The 24,843-nt window shown below is 41.4% G+C and overlaps 1 protein-coding gene across 1 annotated transcript in view; it reads right to left on the bottom strand.

Annotated features, from left to right (window-relative positions):
• LOC137518597 (band 4.1-like protein 4B) overlaps positions 1-24,843 on the bottom strand; it is a 252,326-nt gene that overhangs the window by 192,115 nt on the left and 35,368 nt on the right. Inside the window, exons 3-4 of the mRNA XM_068236670.1 lie at positions 12,945-13,063; positions 1,741-1,869 (exon numbers count right to left, since the gene is read on the bottom strand). Of these exons, the coding sequence (XP_068092771.1) occupies positions 1,741-1,869; positions 12,945-13,063 (248 nt within the window). The remainder of the gene's footprint in view (positions 1-1,740; positions 1,870-12,944; positions 13,064-24,843) is intronic.

The following is a 24,843-nucleotide window of genomic DNA, read 5'->3' on the forward strand; positions in this document are numbered from 1 at the left end:
CCCAACTGTCTGCGCTTTTGGGTAATACAGAGAAGGAAAATGGGTCCAAGAGGGGGCAACCTTGATCAGAAATTGAGACAGTTGGAGGCCCGTTGGATTTATAGACTGGGCACCTTGAGTCCAGGTGGTCTAAATGAGGGGTTCACTTTTGCCCCTTTTATCTAAAAATGCCTGTCAAATGGCTCCCCTTTTTTCACTGTTCTTCTTTTTATGTGCCATTTATTATAGTATTTTTTCTGGAATTCCTAAACCTTTCCCGCCTCATTTTATTATTTTTGAGCTGATATGAGTAATCCATGGTAAATAATCTCTTTTTCCCGACATTCTCATGTACCACCCGGGTATTTCCTAATGAGTATACTGTATAAATAGGAGGGTGAGGGGCTTTTTGTTCATCTAAAATTGATGGTTGTAAACCATCTTGATAATAGGATGGATGCCTCCCCCCTCTAAACTCATATGGATAGTTTATATCATAAAAGAATAAGCATTATTATGTGCTTAAATCTGGCATAGCCTTCTGGCATAGACTTATGGGTGACACATGTATTTATGTTTCCCCTGGTATGTCTGATATGCATTGAAACTGTGGGTGGTTTCTGTGTTGTTCATGTTGGGCTCTTTAAAATGTACCCGTTTAAAACTGGTTATTTATAATTCTTTAGGAGATTACAACGGATTAATTCCCTTTTACTTATACTTACTGAGGTTTCCTATAAGGGACGCTGCACACACGCTGTTGGTCAGCGATGTGTGTTAACATTGTGGGGCGGTTACCCTAGCAACCTAGCTTGGAGATGTACGCCAACACGGCCGCTCTGTGGGTGACGTCATGTAATTTATTCACTGCTCGGATGTGCCTGATAGGCGATAGCGGCTACGCGTACAGAGCAGCTCCCTATTGGTTCAGCCGGCGGAGAGTGCGCTTTGATAGGCGCACACAGTACACTCCTCCATAGCCCTACAGCCAATCAGAACTTGGCGTTCTCGTACGGACTTTTAACAGCATTGTTTTTCCACAATAGGTGAAGGGAATACTCTCTGCCCCCCATGAACGGCTGACTATCCCGTGGAGCGCTGATTTATGTAAGCAGAGCGCTGGAATTTGCGTTTTAGGTACTGTTTTTTATATTATGCGCCCCTATGGCCTTGATGCCTATTGGATGATATGATGAATGACAGGCTTAGTCACCAATGGGGGGTTAGTTTGTGGGCAGTGCAGAGGGTGGTTTAGACACCACCCCTCCCAGCATCCAGTGCGAGTTTTTCCCTCAGTATAAAAGGACAGCCTCAACGGTCAGTATCTGTTTGGCGGCCATCTTGCTGCCATATTGATTGCTACTTCAATATGTGTACTATGTGATTCTGATAATTTCTTTATTATTTTAGCACTTTTTGCACTCTGGCACTTTATTAGTATTTACTCCTGATGAAGTTTCTAATTGAATGAAACGAAACATGAAGGGTTCTAATTCCTCCTCCTAAAAGGTATTAACTGTGAATTATTATAAAATCAGGTGTGTTGTTTAATTTAGAGATGAAAGTAGTAATGGCCTCTGAAAGGCAAATGTCAAGCAAAATGCATGCTGTTTGAAATTGGACCTATCAAAATAACTCCCTGCTGATTTGGATTTTTCAATCCCAAGCTGCATACAATTTGCATCAAATTTGCATGCAAGTCAGAATCATTTGCATCCCACTGTCCATCTCTAGACAGAAGTTCTTCCAGTTTCTACGTACCTGAGGCCCCACACCAAAAGCAGCATCCATCTGTGCTTTGAGTAAGCTGCATTTTATGTGATCAGGCAAAGATGAAGGCGGAGATAGTGGTGAGTGGGGGGGCTTTTCATATGATCGCTTCTCTTCACCCTATATTGTTTAAGAAATACAAAATATAAAGTTAATTTAAAAATGTCAGTATTAAAAAGTTGATATTGTGTCAAATATGTACTCTCTTGTTCGCACCTTGTTCAAAAGGGGATTGTATAATTTTTTTTTTACGACATTTTTTCTTTTAAGTAAATCTGAGTTAAATATTAAAATGATTGCCATAAGATGCTGTTTGGATCAAATACTACCTTGCTTCTGTATTAATATACATAAACAGTTGTTTCTTAATTATGTGGAGTGCACATTTATTGCAACAACAATCTTATGGTGTTATGTGTGTACTGGGGTGGAAGGGGGGAGTTAACTGTCATGGTTGGAGGCAGGTAGGTTTTTTTGTAGTAGAAGCAATGTATTGCTGTCATACTGAAAAACATGTGAGCAGTACTTAAAGCAGTAGGATCAGCCATACTATGCCAGGGGAAAAAAACACATATATAAGTAGATAAATACATGATCTACTTACATAACACATGTATTATACTGTCCACGTTTTGATTTCAGTGAATGTTATATAGTAAATGATGAGAATTCTGTTCCTGGTGGGGGCCATGTCTTTTGCCCACAGTTAAGGCTAACTTGTGATGTTTTTTCTTGTCTCCTCCAATCGCTGAGTCACCTCAGCCTTGCTTGTAAACACAAGTGAGTAGGGGATTAGGTTTCAGATAAGCAGCTGGCAGGGAAATAAAGGGAAGAGGAGGAATAGATTATAGATAAAAAAAAACCCCAGCGTGCAATTCTTTGGCACGACTACTAAAGGGCCAGTGCTCCTTAAAGAGGAACTCCAGTGAAAATAATGTAATAAAAAAAGTGCTTCATTTTTACAATAATTATGTATACATGATTTAGTCAGTGTTTGTTCATTGTAAAATCTTTCCTCTCCCAGATTCACATTCTGACATGTATTACATGGTGACATTTTTACTGTGGGCAGTTTATGTAGCTGTTTCTAGCTGTTCTGGCTGTTAGACAGCTGTAAACAGCCATTTCCTGTCTGTGAACATTGTTACATTGTGGCAGTTTGCCCAGAGTACCGCGGTACCAGAGCCTCTTGTGGGAGGGGTTTCAGCACAAAATCAGTCATACAGCGCCCCCTGATGGTCTGTTTGTGAAATGCAATAGATTTGTCATGTAAAAGAGGGTATCAGCTACTGATTGGGATAAAGTTTAATTATTGGTCGGAGTTTCTCTTTAAGTATGTGATAACTCCAAATCATAACAGCAGAAAAAGTTTTGAAAGTTTTGAATGCAGGCTTAGCATCTTTATCACTTAATACACTCAGACCAGTTGCTGTTGAAATTTGTTTTTTATGGTGACGATACCGCTTTAAAGGAATACTGTAGGGGTCGGGGAAAATGAGGTGAACTTACCTGGGGCTTCTAATAGTCCCCCGCAGACATCCTATGCCCGCGAAGCCACTCACTGATGCTCCGGCTCACTTCAGGAATTTCAGACTTTAAAGTCTGAAAACTACTGCGCCTGCGTTGCCGTGCCCTCGCTCTCGCTGATGTCACGAGGAGCGTACTGCACAGGCCCAGTATGCTCTGTGCCTGCGCAGTACGCTCCTGGTGGCATCATCGAGACAGCGAGGACATGGCAACGCAGGCGCAGTGGTTTTCAGGCTTTAATCTCCCTGGCGGTACGCAGTTTTAGAGGCTGCGTCCGCGGGAAGATTTTTTGTAATAAAATGAAATTTATATGCCTAAGCTAGCACTTCGCTAGATAACTATGCCACACAAGCCTCCGGCACCTAACTAAACCCCCCGATCGCCGCCGGCAAAATTTACCACTCTGCGATCCCGCAAGAGCCGCAGCTTCACGATTCAGCTTCACTCGTCGCTATGGCGATGATAGGGCATGACGTCTGACGTCATCGACGTCATGACATCATGCGCAGTCCCGATCCTCCCCATAGCGAAGCCTGGAGCTGATTGGGAGGCTGCGCCATCGCTGGATCCCTGGGGGGTATGTATTATGGCGGCGATCGGGGGCAATCGGTGGGGACCGAAGGCGTTTGGGGGACATACTTAGCTAGCCAAGTACTAGCTTAACAATATAGAACAAATTTTATTTAAAAAAATCCTCCCGGGGCCATGTGATCCCCTGCGGCGGCTAGCCGGACACTGTGTCGGGCTTACCGCCAAGGAGGTTAAAGTTTGAGATTCCAGAAGTAAACCGGAGGCGGGGCCGGAGCATCAGTGAGTGGCTGCGCGGGCATAGGATGTCTGTGGGGGACCATTAGAAACCCCAGGTAAGTTCACCTCATTTTCCCCGACCTCCTACAGTATTCCTTTAATCACTTTACTTTATCTCTACAAATTATTCTCTATAATATGTCTTTACTAGCTGCATGCTTTTATACCACTTTCATTTCCGATGTTCAGAATTATCATTTTTACCCAGATCCTTTTTCAGACAAAGAGAATTTTAATAAGAGAAGTCTAATGTATGCACTACAATAAAATACACATTCTGAAAACAGATGAGATTAACAGCAGCCTTAACTACAGCTCGGCAGCTGCAAAAGCAAAAAAAAAAAAACACATTACACTGCAGAAAGAAGAGGCGAGTGAAGTAGTATCGCATTAAAAAATATATTTACTGAAAATTATTCTTTGACATCTTTTCAATAAATTTAACTATTATGATTTTAGCAAAAGTTGCAAGGTATCATTTCTTGATTTTATTCAATACTTCAGAAATCCTGTTGATTCTTGTTTTCCCTATGACTATGTAACACATAATAAATGCTTAGCCTGGTTAATCCAGAAGCAGCCAACGAATGTATTGCTTAAAAATATTTTCTTCTTTATGTATTGCTGAACAGGTCTATTAGAGCCCTTAGAGCTTACACAAGAAAATTGCTGGGATGCAATCCAAGTACATAAGACAATAACATGGGCTGCTGCAATAAAAAATAACTTTTATTACAATATACATACAACATAGGTATATTAAAAATCCGTATGGGGGGGTAATGAGCAATTTCCTCACAGTGCGCACTGTATAACCACCATAATAACCCTCTCTGCGGCCTACAGACGCACAAAAAAAGTTCACACGGTTCTGACATCATGACTGTGTGAACTCAAAGCTGCGGTCTCGCAGCTTATCGCATTGTCTTGAGAAAGCTGGCGCTTATGCGCAATCCTCCTCACAGATGGACACCCTCATCGCTGCAGTATCCGCCTAACCCCCAACACCGTTTACATAGCGGCGGGGTGGACTAAGGACTATTTCCCGGTGGGGCCTTGGTGCAGTTTGTGGACTATACACTTGTACAGGTGAGACATCACCTGCAGCTACACGGTCGGGACAACTACTCTGGCCAATGAAGATATCATCTTGGCGACATTAAGAGACACAGAACATATATGGTGAGACCGTTCTATGTTATATATGCACCTAGGCAAACTGGATGAATGTTGTCTTTTGGCGTGATGCAGCAGCAATTTATTATGGATTAATAAACGCCCTACATGACTTTGACAATACAAAAGAAGCCATGGCTGATTCATTGCATCATATATATGGAGCTACAATTGTGGAATGTGATTACAAATTGATGATACGCAGAAGTAACTGTGTTTTGGATGAAAACTATTTTTGCCAATGACTATTTTTTTGTGTCTGTAGTCCACAGACAGGGTTATTATGGTGGTTATACCACCTGGTTATACAGTGCGCACTGTGAGCAGGGATGCTCATCCGGATTCTGAACTTTTTTACGCGTTCAAAATTACCATATTGTGATAAAGTTCATTATTTTCTGTAATATACTGATAAACATTAGACTTTCACATATTTTAGATTCAAATACAAACAACTGAAGTAGTTTAAGCTTTTTATTGTTTTAATATTGATGATTTTGGCATACAGCTCATGAAAACCCAAATTTCCTATCTCAAAAAATTAGCATATTTCATCCGACCAATGAAAGAAAAGTGTTTTTAAAACAAAAAAAGTCAACCTTCAAATAATTATGTTCAGTTATGCACTCAATGCTTGGTCGGGAATCCTTTTGCAGAAATGACTGCTTCAATGCGGCGTGGCATGGAGGCAATCAGCCTGTGGCACTGCTCAGGTGTTATGGAGGCCCAGGATGCTTCGATAGCGGCCTTGAGCTCATCCAGAGTGTTGGGTCTTGCGTCTCTCAACTTTCTCTTCACAATATCCCACAGATTCTCTATGGGGTTCAGGTCAGGAGAGTTGGCAGGCCAATTGAGCACAGTAATACCATGGTCAGTAAACCAGTTACCAGTGGTTTTGGCACTGTGAGCAGGTGCCAGGTCATGCTCAAAAATGAAATCTTCTTCTCCATAAAGCTTTTCAGCAGATGGAAGCATGAACCCACTTTTGAACCAGAAAAAGCGGCAGAAGCACCTGACCTGGGCTACAGAGAAGCAGCACTGGACTGTTGCTCAGTGGTCCAAAGTACTTTTTTCGGATGAAAGCAACTTTTACATGTCATTTGGAAATCAAGGTGCCAGAGTCTGGAGGAAGACTGGGGAGAGGGAAATTCCAATATGCCTGAAGTCCAGTGTCAAGTACCCACAGTCAGTGATGGTCTGAGGTGCCATGTCAGCTGCTGGTGTTGGTCCACTGTGTTCTATCAAGGGCAGGGTCAATGCAGCTAGCTATCAGGAGATTTTGGAGCACTTCATGCTTCCATCTGCTGAAAAGCTTTGTGGAGATGAAGATTTCATTTTTCATTACGACCTGGCACCTGCTCACAGTGCCAAAACCACTGGTAAATGGTTTACTGACTATGGTATTCCTGTGCTCAATTGGCCTGGCAACTCCTGACCTGAACCCCATAGAGAATCTGTGGGATATTGTGAAGAGAAAGTTGAGAGACGCAAGACCCAACACTCTGGATGAGATTAAGGCCGCTATCGAAGCATCCTGGGCCTCCATAACACCTGAGCAGTGCCACAGGCTGATTGCCTCCATGCCACGCCGCATTGAAGCAGTCATTTCTTCAAAAGGATTCCCGACCAAGTATTGAGTGCATAACTGAACATAATTATTTGAAGGTTGACTTTTTTTGTTTTAAAAACACGTTTCTTTTATTGGTCGGATGAAATATGCTAGTTTTTTGAGATAGGAATTTTGGGTTTTCATGAGCGGTATGCCAAAATCATCAATATTAAAACAATAAAAGGCTTGAACTACTTCAGTTGTGTGTAATTGAATCTAAAATATAGGAAAGTCTAATGTTTATCAGTACATTACAGAAAATAATGAACTTTATCACAATATGCTAATTTTTTGAGAAGATCCTGTATATACAGTATATATATATATATATATCTCATTTTGTCTTCCAGGGATTTGTAGGCTGTCAAAAGCAAGCTCACATACCTTGGCCAGGAATCGAACCCAGGTCAACTGCTTGGAAGGCAGCTATGCTCACCACTATACTACCGACAGCACAACATGCTGAAGCCAGCCTAGCATGTACCGTTGTGATATACCCAAGAGAAAAATGAGCTTGCTTAATTGCCTAATTTGCTTGATGAAAGCAGTGGGACACATGGTGATACTGCTTACAGGCTTCAATTCAAGACTTCAGAATCAGAAAGATCATGTGCCCCCCTGGATGATGCTGGTGTAACACACACAGCAAAGGACAGCAATTCAAAGTCTGGAAGATTCCAGGGCAAGGGTGGGAAGGATGAAAAGCTAGGTGGCCATGCAACCCTTCCTGCTAACCTAAAGCTTACTTGTGGCTTACAACACATTGGCTTAAGACTTTACCAAATCCAATGCTCCAATATGGGGAAGCTTTGCTGTTTGCTTTTTCTTTTTTAAGTGTGGTGTCACAGTTCACTCATCTCTTCAACTACAAGAAAGGCCCAGGAGTAGTCTTAGCTACCGTAATATCTATGTTACAGCAGGGCCCTTATTACACTTTCTCTTACAGGGCTATGGAAACCGTTTTGCCCATGCGATAAAGCGAGGTGCAAAAATGAAATCATGCCTAGCAGAGGATGGTTTCGATCCATCAACATCTGGGTTATGGGCCCAGCACACTTCCGCTGCACCACTCTGCAGTCTGCTTACATTTGTATTCAATCTTAGTTGAAATAGTTACACTACAATCTATGTTACAGCAAGGCCCTAATGACACTTTCTCTTAAGGGGCTATGGCCGCCGATTGGTCCATGTGGTAAAGCAAAGTGTAAAAAACAAAGTACACCTAGCAGAGCGTGGTTTCAATCCATCAACCTCTGGGTTATGGGCCCAGCCCAGCACGCTCCCGCTGCACCACTCTGCTGCCACACAGTGAATGCTTTGTTGTAGGAAAAAGTGGTGTCAAACTTCTTTGAGCAGACTTACGTCCTCCCTCCAAAAGACACACATACATCCCCATAAAATCATTTAGCAGCAGCTGCATACACAGTCTCTGTGGCGCAATCAGTTAGCACATTCGGCTGTTAACCGAAAGGTTGGTGGTTCAAACCCACCCAGGGACAGCCTTGCCTTTTGTGTTCAACAGTTGTCCGAAGAGAACCCCAGATAGCCATTTAGCAGCAACTGTGTGCACAGTCTCTGTGGCACAATTGGTTAGCACATTTGGCTGTTAACCAAAAGGTTGGTGGTTCAAGCCCACCCAGGGATGGCCTTGTGTTTTGTGAAGGGAACTAATGTACCCTTCTTAAGATTGAAGATTGTATACAAATGTAAGCAGACTGCAGAGTGGCGCAACAGAAATGTGCTGGGCCCATAACCCAGAGGTTGATGGATTAAAACCATCCTCTGCTAGGCATGACTTCATTTTTGTACCTCGCTTTATCACACGGGAAAAATGGTTTCCATAGCCCTGTAAGAGAAAGTGTAATAAGGGCCCTGCCGTAACATAGATATTACGGTAGCTAAGAATACTCCTGGGCCTTACTTGTAGTTGAAGAGATGAGTGAAATGGCTGGCTTCAGCCTGTAACATTAGTTGACCTGGGTTAAATTCCCAGCCAATGGTGGTATAGTGGTGAGCATAGCTGCCTTCCAAGCAGTTGACCTGGGTTCGATTCCTGGCCAATGTATGTGAGCTTGCTTTTGACATCCTACAAATTCCTGGAAGACAAAATCAGAGAGAGAGAGAGAGAGGAGGGTGGAGGTGTTTTTAATGTTTAAAAAAGTTTTTAAAGCATTTTAAAAGGCACTTCCGGTTTGTCTATCCGGATATTCGAATAGGTCGTATATCGGCGGATAATGCGTCCGGATATCCGGATCCAGATCAATTCAGATTTTAAAAAGTACTATCCGAGCATCCCTGACTGTGAGGACATTGCTCATTACCCAATATAGGGATTTTTAATATAGCTATGTTTTAAGCATATTGTAATAAAAGTTATTTTTTATTGCAGCAGCCCATGTTATTGTCATATGTACTTGGATTGCATCCCAGCAATTTTCTTGTGTAAACTTAGATAGTGGGTTATTCAAGTGGTGGTCGGTTGACATTTAGTACAGACCCCTTAGAGTTGTATAACATTTTCTGCTGACAGGGTCAGTCTCCTCAGACTGTGTAAAGGTGGCCACATGTTACAATATTTCTGCTCAATTCTACCCCAATTCAATCAAAACGATCGGATTGTACCCAATTTGAAAAATTGAAAGGTGTTTTTGTTTTTTGTTTTCAATAGAGAAATCCGATTGAATTTCCTGTTTTTCTTCAGTTTTTGAGAGTGGACATGATGGAAAATTCAGACCAACTTTACCAAGAATTGTATAGTGTGTGATGGATTGGTAAATTGTACATAACTATTCAGCACATACCAAACTTTGTTATTAGTATAAACAACACAAAGGTGTGTGTGTGTGTGTGTGTGTGCGCGTGCGTGCGTGCGTGCGTGCAGTATATAATGAAAAGATGGAAAATGGAAATAGTATGCTATGGTATGTAGTGTGAAAATTATATATTGTGCAATTGTGGTTTGTTTGTTTTTGTAGACTTATCATAATATGTAACTTTATTGTACTTGATTTATTTATGTAAGTAATAAATGGAAATCATTGAGTGTTTGTAGCAAAATAAAGTGTAGTAAATGCAGTTGTAAATAGCAATGTGGTGTTCAGTAGTAATTGTAATGCTAAATAGCAAATGATGATGGCATGAGATATTGATAGATGTACAGAGATGGAAAATGGGGATAAATGTCACAGTGGAAAATGTAGTTCTATAAAAACGTAAACTTATCAAAAGTTGTTATTAAGTGAAAGATTGCCATAAAGGAAGGATTTTCTATTCAAACAACTTTATCAACATTACCAAAGCTTTTCCCGAAAATTGCGGCAATCTCAAACAAGTGTGTGTTAAAACTATCAATTTCTTTAAAAAAAAGCATACCTCGCTGTTCTTGTTCTATGCTTTACAATGTAGGAGGATAGTTCTGCTGAGAAACTGAATGAAGAAGCATTCCCTTGACAGTGCAAATTCCCCCTAAAACCAACGGTTATGAGAACATGCAACTTCATTGTCTTTCTGCTTTTGTGTACCAAATGTTATCTTCTGTAACACGAATTACTAGTCCTTGGATTTTTTTCTTTACACACAATTTCATCACACATGCTTGCTTCAGGAAAATTCTCCAGTCCACTGCAGTCATGTGACTCAACTTCAGTGACTTTTCATGCCATGCTATGAAGTTAAGTCCTCCCACCAATAATAAATAAACTCATTTGCTGTGCTGAAGGTTATTCAGCTTCCCTTCATCCAAGTATCCATTCCTAAAATTTGACTTCCACACAGTATATTTTAAGAAGTATAAAATCATCTCATGCCCCTTGTGGGAGAACTTGCTGGGAGAACTCCTCTCCTCTGGAGGAGACAGACAACTGTTTGTTCTGTGGTTCTAGGATGGCCCAGAATGAAACTTCTTTTCTGGAAGAGCACATCAGGGCACTAGCTGTAAACAGCATTCAAAGCAATGACTTCAAATTCCACTCAACTTTCTTTCTCTCCAATAATGATACAATATTTTAGTTGAATCTTATTATTTCAATATATAAGATGAGGGACTACCTAAAATATCAATTTAAAGTATATTCACTCAGTGTACCCTACTACATACATTTGGCAAGACTGGACAAAAAAGATTGTATCATTAGCCACTTCAGGACTCAGCCTTTACCCCCCCCCCCCCCCCCCCCTAAGGACCAGCGCTGATTTCTAAGATCTGTGCTGGGTGGGCTCTACAGCCCATCAAATAACAGGCAGAGCGACCAGATCGCCCCCCTTTTTCCCCACTAGGGGGATGATGTGCTGGGGGGGTCTGATCGCTCCTGCCTGCGTGTGGGTGGCGGGGGGGGCACCTCAAAGTCCCCTCCACGGCAGGATTCCCCCTCTCCCTCTTCTCCCTCCCTGCCCCGGAGATCGGAGGCTGCACAGGAATGGATCTGTCCTGTGCAGCCTCTAACAGGCTCCTGCCTGTCATGTGACAGCGATCCCCGGCTGCTGATTGGCCGGGGATTGCTGATCTAGTACAACGCTGTTACTGTTAGCAGCGTTGTAAAAATGTAAACAAGAGCGATCGGCAGCCCGCAGGCTATTCACCGAGCCCCCCGCCGTGAATTGACAGAAAGCAGCCGCTCGTGCGAACGGCTGTTTCCTGATTAATTAGCCTGCAGCCGGCGACGCATATGTGCGTCGCTGGTCCTGCAGCTACCACTTTGCCGACGCGCGTTATGAGTGGGCGGTCGGCAAGTGGTTAGTGGGCGCCATTAGGGTTTTAGCACCAACCAATTGTTGACAATAAATAAACCACCTCACCATTAAAGAAACTTACAACAGAGAGCAGATACTGCCCCATGAGAGCCATCTGTTGAGTTCCAAGCAGTGACTGGATACTGTAATGACATAGGAGACCTGGATTCAAATCTTGGCTCTTCCTATTGCAGTAAGTCAGCACCTATCTAGTAAGGATTCCTTGGTCGAGACTCCCTACCACTGCAACTGAGTGCGCTCTAGTGGCAAGCACTTTGAGTCCAGCAGGAGATTAGGTTATTAGGAGACTATTAGGCTGGTTCAGACAGGCTTCTGCGGGACGCCTGTCAGTGGCACGCTAAACCTATGCTAAATGCTTCTCTGCTATTAAGCAGATAAGAGTTCTGCATCAATCCCCAGTGTTTTGCCATCATCACATTTTGAGCGCTGAGAGGGCACAGGATTGCTTGAACACAGCCACCTTGGACACTGCATGTAGCATCCATGATTAAACAATCTGCAGCAGTATTTACACAAATGACACAAAAAGCTATTCCTGTTGTCTAAAAAGCGCTTTCATTTATCTGAATGGAATGGCAGTTGATCCCCTTCAAATTATGCTTTTTGTCAAAAATGCTGTGTTTACTGCCTGAACCCTAAGGGCTTGATCACACTATGAGTGTTTTGAGGTTTTTTTAATATCATTTTTAAAAGAGCTCTAAAAGCGTTTGTGTAATGAAATCCATGTGAGTGTTCTCACATGAGCGATGAGCTTTCTTTCCAATCGCAAACGTGTGTCCTGCACCATTTTCTGAGCGTTTGTGCTTCAATGCAAGGTATAGGAAAATCACAAATCACTTTAAAAACGCTTTGAACAGAAATTTGGTGAGCGTTTTTCAGGCAAACCTTCTTTTATAAGACATTCAGTTCCGGGTCAAAGAGTGCACTACCTGTTTGTCTGCACACATAAAATTGCAAACCGCAAAACAAAAACGCATACAAAATTGTTTGCAATTAACGCAAATCACTCTAAAAATTCAAAGAATCGCTTAACAAAATCACTCACAAAAGCTTTTAGCGGTTGCGATTTGTAGTGTGAGCTAGGCCTTACTATGACTTTTATTAATGCTGTCTGGATAACAGAGGTTTGTAGCTGCTTTCCCCACTAGGACTTCTGATTCCTAAAACCTTCAGCACACTTCATAAGATGATTATGACAAGATGAAAAGGAATACTAGCAATATGTCAAAAGCCACTATGACTATACTATGTAAAAATACTTAGGTATTCTGTAATAAATTACATGGCATAATGTCAAAAGCAACAAAACTTGAAGATAGACTTGTACCTTGCTTATGTTGATACGCAAAGCTGGCCGTGGTGAAGCCATTTTTGTTGCTTCAACATCCGTTTTTTTGAAATGCCCTGAAGCATCTTCATACAGAATGGGAGTTCCAGAAGACACTTCTAAAAGGCATTTAAATACAAGCATTGTTGGTAAGCATATAATTATACACACACAAATAAACACACACTTGTAAAAGTAGATGACAGTTTGTTCATTCATATTGGGCAATAGCTTCATGTCTGTAAGCTGAATGCAGTCAACAATAACCAAGTCAAAGAGAAAAAAAGTTGTGGTGGATAGAAACATGGCATGTCTGATTCAGTCTTCCCCGGAATGTGAACAGCCCAGGGGTCCCCACATAACTCATCCTCTAATCTCTGAAAACACAAAAAACGGAATGATATAAATATCTAAAATACTAGATGCACAGCTATCTTCAGTTCCATGTGGGGAATGATGTGTCAGTTCAGACATGCGCTGTTCACTTGTAGAGACAAACAACGGTGCTGAAAATAGCTGTGAGTAAAAGCTGCAACAAGGCACCTGTGTAAAGCACTGCCAGCACGGACAGCAAGGGTTTATTGTGTGATCCCCACAGGCGCTGCATAGCACATGGGGACAGTGGAAGCCGCTGGGTTAAACCTTTCTCACTTCTACAGACAGAGTTAGGGAGGAAGAACAAATGTGTGTGCCAAGCCAACCAAGCAGTTTAGTCTTTCCTGAGAGCATTGTAACAAGCCACAGGAGTGTTGCAAAGCCAGAGCCCATCTTCCAGCTGTTAAGTGCCTTAAAGGGGCACTATGGCAAAAAAATTTAAAATTTAAAATATATGCAAACATAGACAAATAAGAAGTAGTTTTTTTCAGAGTAAAATGAGCCATAAATTACTTTTCTCCTATGTTTCTGTCACTTACAGTAGGCAATAGAAATCTGACAGACGGTGACAGGTTGTGACCAGCCCATCGCTTCATAGGGGATTCTCAGGGATATATTTCTATTCAAAAGCACTTATTGAATGGCAGTTGCTCTGTCCAACTGCCAAAAACTGTGTAGCGAGCAGGGAAGCTGGCCAGCATCATTGTTTAAATCCTTTTAAGGGAATATCTATATAAAGAATAAAAGCCTTGCTTAGAATCCCCTATGAAGAGATGGACTAGTCCAAAACCTGTCACTTCTGTCAGATTTCTACTACCTACTGTAAGTGAGAGCAACATAGGAGAAAAGTAATTTATGGCTCATTTTACTCTGGAAAAATGTACTTCATATTTTTTTATGTTTGCACATAATTAAAATTTAAACATTTTAGATTAAATTAAATTAAGAAATTGCAAATGTCATATGATGTGATCTTGGGAACTAATGAGAGGCGGATAAAATCTACCCCCCCCCCCCCCTGTTACTGAAATAAATAGTCTCAACTGGCAGCCTAAAGTAGTCCAAAGGTCAGCCCCTGGATAGAAGCGGCTTGTATTTGCTTCCAATCTTCCAATTACACAGGGATGAGCAGAAACTACGCCAGTGCGTATTTACGCATCGTAGTTCGCATCTACGCATCGTAGGTTGTAGGTGGTGTTTCAAAACTACGCTTACGAATTTACACGGAGTGAAGTACCGCTATGCGTAGCTTACGGCCACTATGCGTAGTTAACATGTGTATTGCGTAGTGAACAAATGCGTTACTCGCATCTAACTTTCCACGTGCGATTGTATGCTTACAAATTTACGCATTGGAAATCGGAATGAGTTCCCGGTATAAGCATTTACAAAGGAAGCAATGAGTAAAATTTTCTGCATACGGGCATAAGCATCCGCATACACTACGCTTCGCACTACGCGTAATTGCGTATTTTTACGTGTAGTCTACGAAATGCATACGAAGCAAATATTTGATTTCGAAGCCGTAGTTTGGCGAAACGTAATTGCGTAAAACTACGTGTAGTTCCAGTGTAGCAAAGTTGGCTGACTACGACCATCCCTGCAATTACATTCTCCTCTGCAGCCTCATGGACTGAATGGCATTTGCCAACTAAAAGTGGCAGAATTATTTATTTGCACATTGGTGCTATTAATGCACCTTTCTGCAGTTAGGATCCATGTCTTTAAAAAAATGCAACACTTGATATTTTAATGCAGATTTATACATAGATGCCCAGGATTCCAACTAATAGGTTTTGCCCAGCAAAATCATAGCTATATATATATATATATATATATATATATATATATATATATATATAAACATAAATAGTTATTTGGGTTGAAAAAAGACATACCGTACGTCCATCGAGTTCAACCAGAGAACTATATATTGTTTATGGTGTTTTTAATTATCTAGCTCTACATCTGTAACTTTCCTACTTTCTGTGCTAGTGGAGATATTACTAAGACTAAACCATTTGCAGCAGAGTTTCACCTCATTTGTGCATGAGATTTTTTATCCCAGTTTCCAAATGTTCATATTTCCTGACAGCTCTGTTTGAAAACAATCTCGGCAACAGATGAGCTGAATTTCTCTCCTGCTTCTTGTAGTTCAGTCTCTGTCACTGTCACAGAAAGTGAAAGTGTGACGTAAGAATTTTTTACGAACTATATAATACACACAGTAATACATACGTATATAATATTCAAATACACAGATTTTTCACAGTATTTAACTACCTGCGGACCGAGCGAGTATAAATCTACGGTGGGCAAGGGGCGCTGCGGTCCTGACCGGACGTAAGCTCTACGTCCCATTCACTGCGCGCCCCCGCCCGTCCCCATCGCTCGGTCCCCTCTGCCCCCGCCGCAATGTGCTGCCCTGTCGCCTCTATGACGGCAGAGCACTGTGAGCCGGGCAGGAGCCGTTTTCATTGGCTCCTGGCCCTGTCATTCATGTAACCCATTCCCATTGGCTTACATGGAGTGACAGGGTGAGGAGCCAATGAAAGCGGCTCCTGACCGGTGCACAGCGCTCTGCCGTCATAGCGACGGCAGAGAGAGCAGCCTGCGGCGGGGACAAAGCGGCGTGTCCGGCGGGAGCGACAGTAATTTGCGGCGATTTGTCTGGAAGCGGCGGTTTGCTGGACCAGCACCCTCTGGTCCTTAAGGGGGCAGAGGGTGCTGGTCCAGAAAGGGTTAATACTTACAAGAAACCAACAATAATATTTTTCAGTTTTAGTTGACAATGTTGTTATGCAATTATATGCAATTAACTTTCTCAACTGAGTTATCTCCTAGAAGATCATTTTCATCTTCTCTTTAAAATAACTTTTCAGCATTTTACAACTGAAAAAGTAACATAAAGTTGATGAAAAATCAAAATTATGTTGATCATTTTCTTGCTTGTTGGTGGCATAAAAGGCAGGAGTTTTCTCCTAGGTGATATTTTCCCAACCAAAAATGCCCTTTAAACCACCAGCAAGCACGAAAATACTCAAAATAATTTTTATAGTAGTTTTTCGCATACTTTTTGGTACTTTTTCATTTGCAAAGTGCTGAAAAATTATTTTAAATACAAGATGAAAAATTATCTCCTAGGAGAAAACTCAGGAGAAAAAGTTAATTGTATATGGCCCACAGGCCCATATGCAATTCACTTTTTCTCCTGAGTTATCTCCTAGGAGATAATTTTTTTTCTTCTCCTTAAAATAACTGTTAAGTATTTTCACAATTGAAAAAGTACAAAAAGGGGGTTTATTTTGATTATTTTCATGCTTGCTGGTGGTTTAAACAGTGTTTTATGCAGGGCTGGATTTGTACTTCCAAGTGCCTCAGGCCAGCTGACACCAACCGCCCCCCCCCCCCCCCCATCAAATTCTCTCCAACCCTCTGAGTAGCAATAACTGGTTTGAATGAGCTCCCCTCCATTTTGCTGCTCTGCCCCTTATTTGGCAAGGAAGCAGTGCATGCCCAAAGCATTCCCAGCCTCGGCTGCTGTGCACATCTGAGTGCGAAATTGCAAGGAGCACGAGTAGCCAGAGCATGTGCTGCTTCTTTGTTTTCTGTGCGACTGGCTACAGACTACAGTCAGAGTCACAAACAGGTGACAGGGCAGCGCTATTGAAAGAAGCTCATCCAAAACAGAGAACATGTGAGTAGAAGATCTAAAACTACACATGCTGACATAGATGTGTTTTAAAGGGATACTGTAGGGGGGTCAGGGGAAAATGAGTTGAACTTACCCGGAGCTTCTAACGGTCCCCCGCAGACATCCTGTGTTGGCGCAGCCACTCACCGATGCTCCAGCCCCGCCTCCAGTTCACTTCTGGAATTTCAGACTTTAAAGTCTGAAAACCACTGCGCCTGCGTTGCCGTGTCCTCGATCCCGCTGATGTCATCAAGAGCGCACAGCGCAGGCCCAGTATGGTCTGTGTCTGCGCAGTACACTCCTGGTGACATCAGCGGGAGCGAGGACACAGGCGTGCAGGCGCAGTGGTTTTCTGACTTTAACGTCAGAAATTCCAGAAGTGAACTGGAGGCGGGGCCGGAGCATCGGTGAGTGGCTGCGCCAACACAGGATGTCTGCGGGGGACCATTAGAAGCCCCGGGTAAGTTCAGCTCATTTTCCCCCGACCCCCCTACAGTATCCCTTTAAACAGTGACAATATAGTTCTTAGGGCAAGGCAAGGAAGGACAGATGAGTCAGTAGGAAGTTTTGACGTTATTAAAAAAGAATGATAACATTTATTAGCTAACTGTAAATAAAAAAAAGTGAGCCTTTGGCTTCTTCCGACATTGTATATGTTTGTAGACTTTATACTAACAAGATGTTAAAGCTCACAACTATACATACATTCAGCATCAGAAGGAGACGCATAGTTTGTTTTGCAAATATAAATAAATGTAATATAATTGCCATCCTGTTTCACTGATAGCTAGCTAGCAAAGTACAATGCTCTTCTAAAATGAGTCAGGAAAGAGTTAAACTGTAGCACAGAGAATGCTGTGGTCATTCCCTAGGAAAAAACAAAAAAAACATAAATTCAACAGGTCACAGGTCTTTAAGAGCTGACCAGACCAGTAATAAATCTGACAGCGCAGAGGGAGAAGATTCCTGTTTGTGATTCTGAATTTGTGCATGAAAAAAACTTACAGAACTCAAGAGTTCTGCTACTAAACCCAGGCTGGCACTTCTTACAGCAGCTTGTATGTCCCCACCATCATACATACAACATAATCATCAGGTGATAACACATACTGACTGTCCTAAAACACACTCTACACAAGTGAGAGAGATGCAGGGATCTCTGGAATTCAGGCAGACCAGAGCAAAGCAGGGGAGATGATTTACTTTGACATGTGACCTCATCTCTCAAAGTCCATCGCCCTAGGCATTGACCTTGGTGGCCTTCCCAGAAATCCGGCCCTGGTTTTATGGTAAGGTATGAAAATATCACTTGGGAGAAAACGAGAATTGCATGTGGGCCACAGACTCAAAACACAATCCCTAAAAAGAGGCATGATGGCCCTTATTCAATTCACTTTATCACCTAACTTCTCTCCTAAGAGATAATTTTTCATCTTCTGTTTAAAATTACTTTTCAATTCTCTGCTTTTGAAAAAGTGTCAAAAAGTAGGCAATAAAGTACTTTCAAAATTATTATTATTATTATGAGTATTTTCTTGCTTGCTGGTGGCTTATAACGCATATTATTAATACGGTGTGAAAATACAACAAAGGAGAAAAAGTAAATTGCATACGGGTCATCTGGCATCTATGTTATACCACTGTCAGACTGCTCTAATTATAAATTGTCTGGAGGATGCTGGTACTTTATAGACTTGTTTATGGCAACATGATTGTTGCCTGTATGGGTTAATCGTAGTTTAACTCTCTAGAATACAGAGAAATTAATTTTAACTGGTAGAGACAAATTGAAGTGAGCATGATGTAACACACTTGTTTTACAAGTTATGTTATGTAATTCTTTTTATTATTAAATGAGAAAGAAGTGAACTCTAGTCTTACATCTAAAATGGTCTGATTATTTAGCTGAGCTGGGGATAAGAAGTTGTCTGGCAAGAACTAAGATATGTATCTAATTGGACTGTCCGGTTTATATTTCAAGAGAATTACATATGGCTTCCCGATGCTAAGCAAACGCTAAGCAAATCATAAATGTGATTTTCATAATTATAATATATCATTTGTGATTTTGCTGTAATTATGTCATTACTGACATGATGGCAAAATACTCCAAGATTGGTTGATTGCAGGAAACGCCCTAATACCGTAAGTATGACTATGTGGCTTTAGATAAGGGAAAAATGGAATGCTGAGTGTGCAATCAAGGCTTGGTTATCTATCAGTCTCACTTACCCATTTGTTTCAGACAAGGCATAGGCATATACCAAGGAGGAGGGACTGATCATGACCGTTGCCTGCTGATGTTATCTTCTGTAACATTATATGCATGATTTAATAAATATAAGAATTAGGCTTTATTAAATAACTAGTGCTGAGAGCAGGCTTGTCAGTGTTTGAGAATAAACACTAATGATGTATTCTTGTTAGAATGTTTAAAAGAAACATTTACGGGCTGGTAGCAGTGACAATAATATTCACTGTTTCTTGTACACTGATGGGTAACTATAGCAAGCCTACATATCACCGTGGATAGGCTGACTTTTTGATACCCAGTTTGGGGTGTAAAGTTGTGGAATAAGCCTATCCACAGGTGATGTGTGCGGGGGCCCCCATTTACAGAGTGTGATGCATGTATACTGTCCTCCCTCCAACTTGCTTCCTCTAGTGTCCCATGTAGCTTTCCAAACTGGCCACTTGAGTTCCAGGCTGACTGTGATGACACGACAGGGAGCCTGGAGCTCTAGTGGCCAGTTCAGAAGCTTCACAGGAAACTCGAGGAAGCAAGCTGGAGCAAGGACAGGTAGCCATACATTCTAAAGCATGTTCGTACATGCACTGTGTACCTATCAGCATGCTACCAAATTGTGCTCTGCATGGGGCACAACAATGGCACATGGGGGAGAAGGGAAGTCAGTCAATAATTGGGTCATGGCTTTTGGCCTATTTTTTAGGCCAAAAGTGGGGTGATTGGCGTATGCATGAGTGTGCTTGTCTGCATATTTCTACAGTATTCACACAAAAAAATACAGTAAAATCTCCATTTATTCAATCAGCAAAAGAATGTATTTACATAAAGTATCAAATATTGGTATACATCCTACCAACAGGCATATTAAGCTCAGGCAAGATAGAGGAGGTGTGGGAATGAATGGCCACAGCTCTGTCGCTTTGCCTAAGGCTTGGCATTGATAGGCTTTATGTTTTCAATATTTTATCTATTTATATATTTCCATGTTGAATGAATACAGGGAGTTTATGTAAGCACTACAGCATGACGTGATCACATGACACCCTTTTTGTGAAATATCTCTACTCCTTTGCCATCATTAGTCAATATGCAGCAATTTTATAAAAATGTTCATCAAGGAACTATTGTTGGTCTTATGTGCATCAGGGCATGTGTTGTGTATCTTAACCCTTTAGCAGCCAAATAATGTCAAACTTTATTTGGTTGCAGAGCCACAATTTTCCTGCCATGGGGGAAGTGTGCCTTCCCGAGCCTGGCAGACTCAGCAGGGTATGCAGAGTGGGCGGCAGGGAGCTTTTATAATTACCTGTCTGGACGACTGTATCGACTGCTTCTTCCTCCACTGTGGTGACAATGTAATCCCGACACGTCTTCTCAGTTCCAATCACATGACATGACGTGATCGGGATCCAGGAGATCATATCGGGGTTAAGCCACCACCCGGTAGTGGAAGAGCAGTGATGGAAGAGTCTCTTCCATCTCTTTCTGTCACCCCTCTTCCACCACCTGGTGGTGCAGTAACACTGATACAGTATCCTGGATCCCAATCACGTCATATCATGTGATTTGGATCCAGAAGTCCTGTCAGAAGTTCAGAGTCGCCAGTGGAGGAAGAGACAAAGCTGTCCGGAGCAGGTAACTATAACTGCTCCCTGCTGCTTGCTCCTTTGGCTGCACTAGGCAGCCAAATGAGATTTGCTGGCAGAGGTTTAGAATGCACAGCAGCTTTCAAATGAAGTATTTCATTTGAAGTTACTAATGGGTTAATTTCCCAACATAAATTCATTTAAGTCTACAAAATTGTGTGACTAAAACTGGGAAATAACAGAGCCTTGATTGTGCACTCATGGACTGTTACAATTGTCCTTTACCAAAACTATATAGTTATGCCTTTGATATTTGGAGTTTTCCCCAACCAACCAATCATAGAGTGTTTTACCACCAAAATCACACTGGTACAGCAACATAATCTCAAAAAAATATATAGAAATTGTGACAAAAGTATAATCATGTGCTTATAGCACATCAGTGAACTAGATATCAACTTATGACTGAGTCTTGGAGCATAAGCTGGACAGCCCAAACAGATGTATGTATCCTGTCCTAGTGCTTGCCAGATCACTCCTCAGCACAATTAAACAGTGATGGGCAGATAATTTCCATGATTATGGAATAGCCGTGGTTTACGAGCACTTCTTCACTATTCGACTTCCAAATCTGAATCCATGAATAATTCTGGTCCGCGGAAATCGGCCACGGGAATTCCATGATTACAAATATTCTGAATGCAATAATCTTTACGCGGTTAATAGCAAAGCCCCCTTACATTGCAGAAATACCACATTTTATGTTAAGAAGAACAGTGGGATCAAGGGGAAAAAGGGGAAAAAATTATTGTACTTTGTACCCCTATACTCATTTCTCCTGGGAGGGGGGTAGGCATATGGGGGTCCCCTTCTTAAAGGGATCTCCCAGATGCCCCCATGTGAACCCCTCCCAGTGAGTCGCCGCACCCACCTCCTCCTGGGGCACCGGAGGTGGGGAAGAGCCAAGGGGCAGACATGGATTGGACAAGGGCTCCGGGGGGGAGGGGAAGGCTTGGCCGCCCCAGTCGGCCGAGGCTCTGCATTCTGGCAATCCCAGCCTGCATGGGAGACAAGGGGTTACAGAAGCTCAGGAGGGGGGACTCCACGTCATTTTTTTTTTTTTGTGCTATCTGCACACACAAAAATGTAAATGTTTAAAAAATTTTTTAAAAAGATATTGTTTCCCACTATCTTTTTAACATATCCTGAAAATTTGGTGTTGCTAGGATGTAAGGGGTCTTTGCTATTAACTGCTAAAGTCGGCAGGAATTTTTTCAATAAGAACTGTCATTTACCGCATTTAAATGTATACTTTTTTCCTTTGAAATTTTAAAATCGATTTTCTCAAAAGTAGAAGGTCTTTTTGAAAAAAAAATTTCCCCTTGTTCCCACTTTTCTTCTTAACATATCTGGTAAATTTGGTGTTTCTGGCATGTAAGGGGGCTTTGCTATTAACTGATAAAGTCGGCGGGTCTTGGCGGCTTTTTAATCACAAATACTTTTTTGTTTGAAAATTTAAAATCGATTTTCTCAAAAACTAAAAGTTCTTTTTGAATTTTTTTTTAAGTTGTAGCCACTGATCACCTTTATAATCCATGAAATTGTGGTGATTGTAGCATGTATGGGGGCTTTGCTATTAGCTAAAACTCTATTCCGTGATCACTGCCATGATTAGCCATGATTGCCTCATTCACGGGAAAAATCTGGGTCGAATTCGTGAGTCCGTTTCATATCTGGAAATTAATCACGGCATTCCTGTAATTTTTTTTTCAACCACGGCCGAATAAGTCAAATCCATGATTGGGGGTATCCGAGCATCACTGCAATTAAGCAATAAGTCCCTTCTAGGAATATTTTAGAGTACAAACTAGTTAGCAATTTCAGTCACTGGGAAAGGGAAAGCCCATATCTTTCTAACGGTGCCCACACATGGTACAATTTTTTCATTTTTTTCCAATTTGGTAATTTTGTTTGATTATTCCAATAGATCAATCCATTTAAATCAAAGATTTTTCCAACATGTCCGATTGGATTTTTATTGAAAAAACGGGATAATCGTTCATTTTTCTTGTTCGAAACAAGAGATTATTTTTGACTTTCATTCGATTTGATCATTTTGGTTGAATAAGCGGAAAAATCGAACGTTTTTATTGTACCCTGTATGGGCACCATAAGACAGTAAGGTAAAGGATCAGATGCATGCCATTTGCATTAACAACCAACTGGTCTTCAGCAATTTTTAACTGATTGTTTAAAGAGGAATTCCAGTGATAATAATAATAACTTGTGATGCTACTTTTCCCCTTTGTTGCATTGCAATGCTACTCTTCCGGGGAATACAATGCCACTCCCCAATGTGAAAGCAGCCTCACTGAAAAAAGTATTTTAAATCAAGTGCACTTCATCACATTTTACATATATAGATTTTGCAGCCATCAATTATGTGCTCTATGTAGAAGACCACTTCAAAAAACTTTACTACGTTGTACAATAATAACATTGTAAATAAAAACAAAAAACCCAGTGCCCAGCATATATGCACAAATAAGATATAGTGAGCTTGACTCGTAGTAACTAACACATACTTGTCTTCAGTGATTTGTGAACTGGATTGCGCTCATTTCCTTCATTCAGGTATCTGCAAATCTGTGGTTTAGGCCAAATAAGTTTGCATCAATTATTTATTTTTAAATATATACCTATTTATTATCTCCTAAGCCTATCTGCACTTTCTTACAGACACTCGGTTATGATTATTTTGGTCCATATTGACATGATAACATCACCAAGTTGCAGCAGATTTTCAGCTGATCATTCATTATGCAAATCTGTTTCACAACATCCCAAAGGTCTTGCTTGGCTTGAGATCTGGTGACTGTGAAGGCCACTGGAGTACAATATACTCATTTTCATGTTCAAGAAACCAGTTTGAGATGATGTGAGCTTTTGTGTCACGGTGCACTATCCTGTTAGAAGTAGCCATCAGAAGTTCCCATTATAATAGTCTGAGTGTACTTCAGCAACTTGTCTTTACCACGTGTAGTTGCCTAAATGCATGGAGATTGCTATGTGATTGGCTGATTTGTGTTAAAAAGGCTATTGAATAGGTGTATAAAGTAGCCAGTTAGTACATATGATTTAAAAAAAAAAGTATCTTGTTCAAAGGTGTCTGTGCCAAGCAGAAAATCTTAATGCTCTCATAGTCTTGAAAAGAGTGACTAATCCATATTTTTATAGTAGTAAAAAGTTGGGTGCTTTACTTCATATTCACGTCTATAAAGTGGCTTTTGATGTGGGGCATAGGCTGCCTTATGAGGGGCATTGAAAAGGCAGTAGACAGTAGGCAGGGGCATAGCAATAGGGATTGCAGAGGTTCCGACCGCATCAAGGCCCTTGGGCCAGAGGGGCCCCGAAGGGCCCTCCCTCATGTACAGTATTAGCTCTCTATTGGTCCTGTGCTCATAATAATCACTTCTATAGATACTGTGAATAGTGGTAATCATTAACAAACTGTTCCCCATCCCCTTCTTGCACCTCTGACACTGTAGTTTCCATTGGCAGGTTTTGGTGTGCTGTATCAATTGTTATGTATATGTATAGAGTGCTTGGGGGGGCCCCCTTGTAAAACTTGCACCGGGGCCCACAACTCCTTAGTTACGCCATTAACAGTAGGGTGGTATGGCCATTTATCTTTATATTCAGGAATACACCATGCTGCTACAACAAGATGAGCAACAAGACTAGGTTCACAGCCAGAACAGCTGTCAGGCACTCATAAGATGTATGGATCACAGTTGCAGTTCTGATTTGCTGGTTATGATCATGTGTTCATTGTTCAAACAGGAAGTCATCACAGCAAATGAGAACCTTACAAATCTATCAACTGATCAAACTGATCACATGCTTCTCCATAAGTTCTCTTGAGCATTGCGATCCTGAGTAGCAGACACACAAGCAGTAGTCATAAAGAACACCATTAAGAAAACTAGTGGGGGT

This window comes from Hyperolius riggenbachi, chromosome 5, assembly GCF_040937935.1.
Source record: "Hyperolius riggenbachi isolate aHypRig1 chromosome 5, aHypRig1.pri, whole genome shotgun sequence".
Lineage (NCBI taxonomy): Eukaryota > Metazoa > Chordata > Amphibia > Anura > Hyperoliidae > Hyperolius > Hyperolius riggenbachi.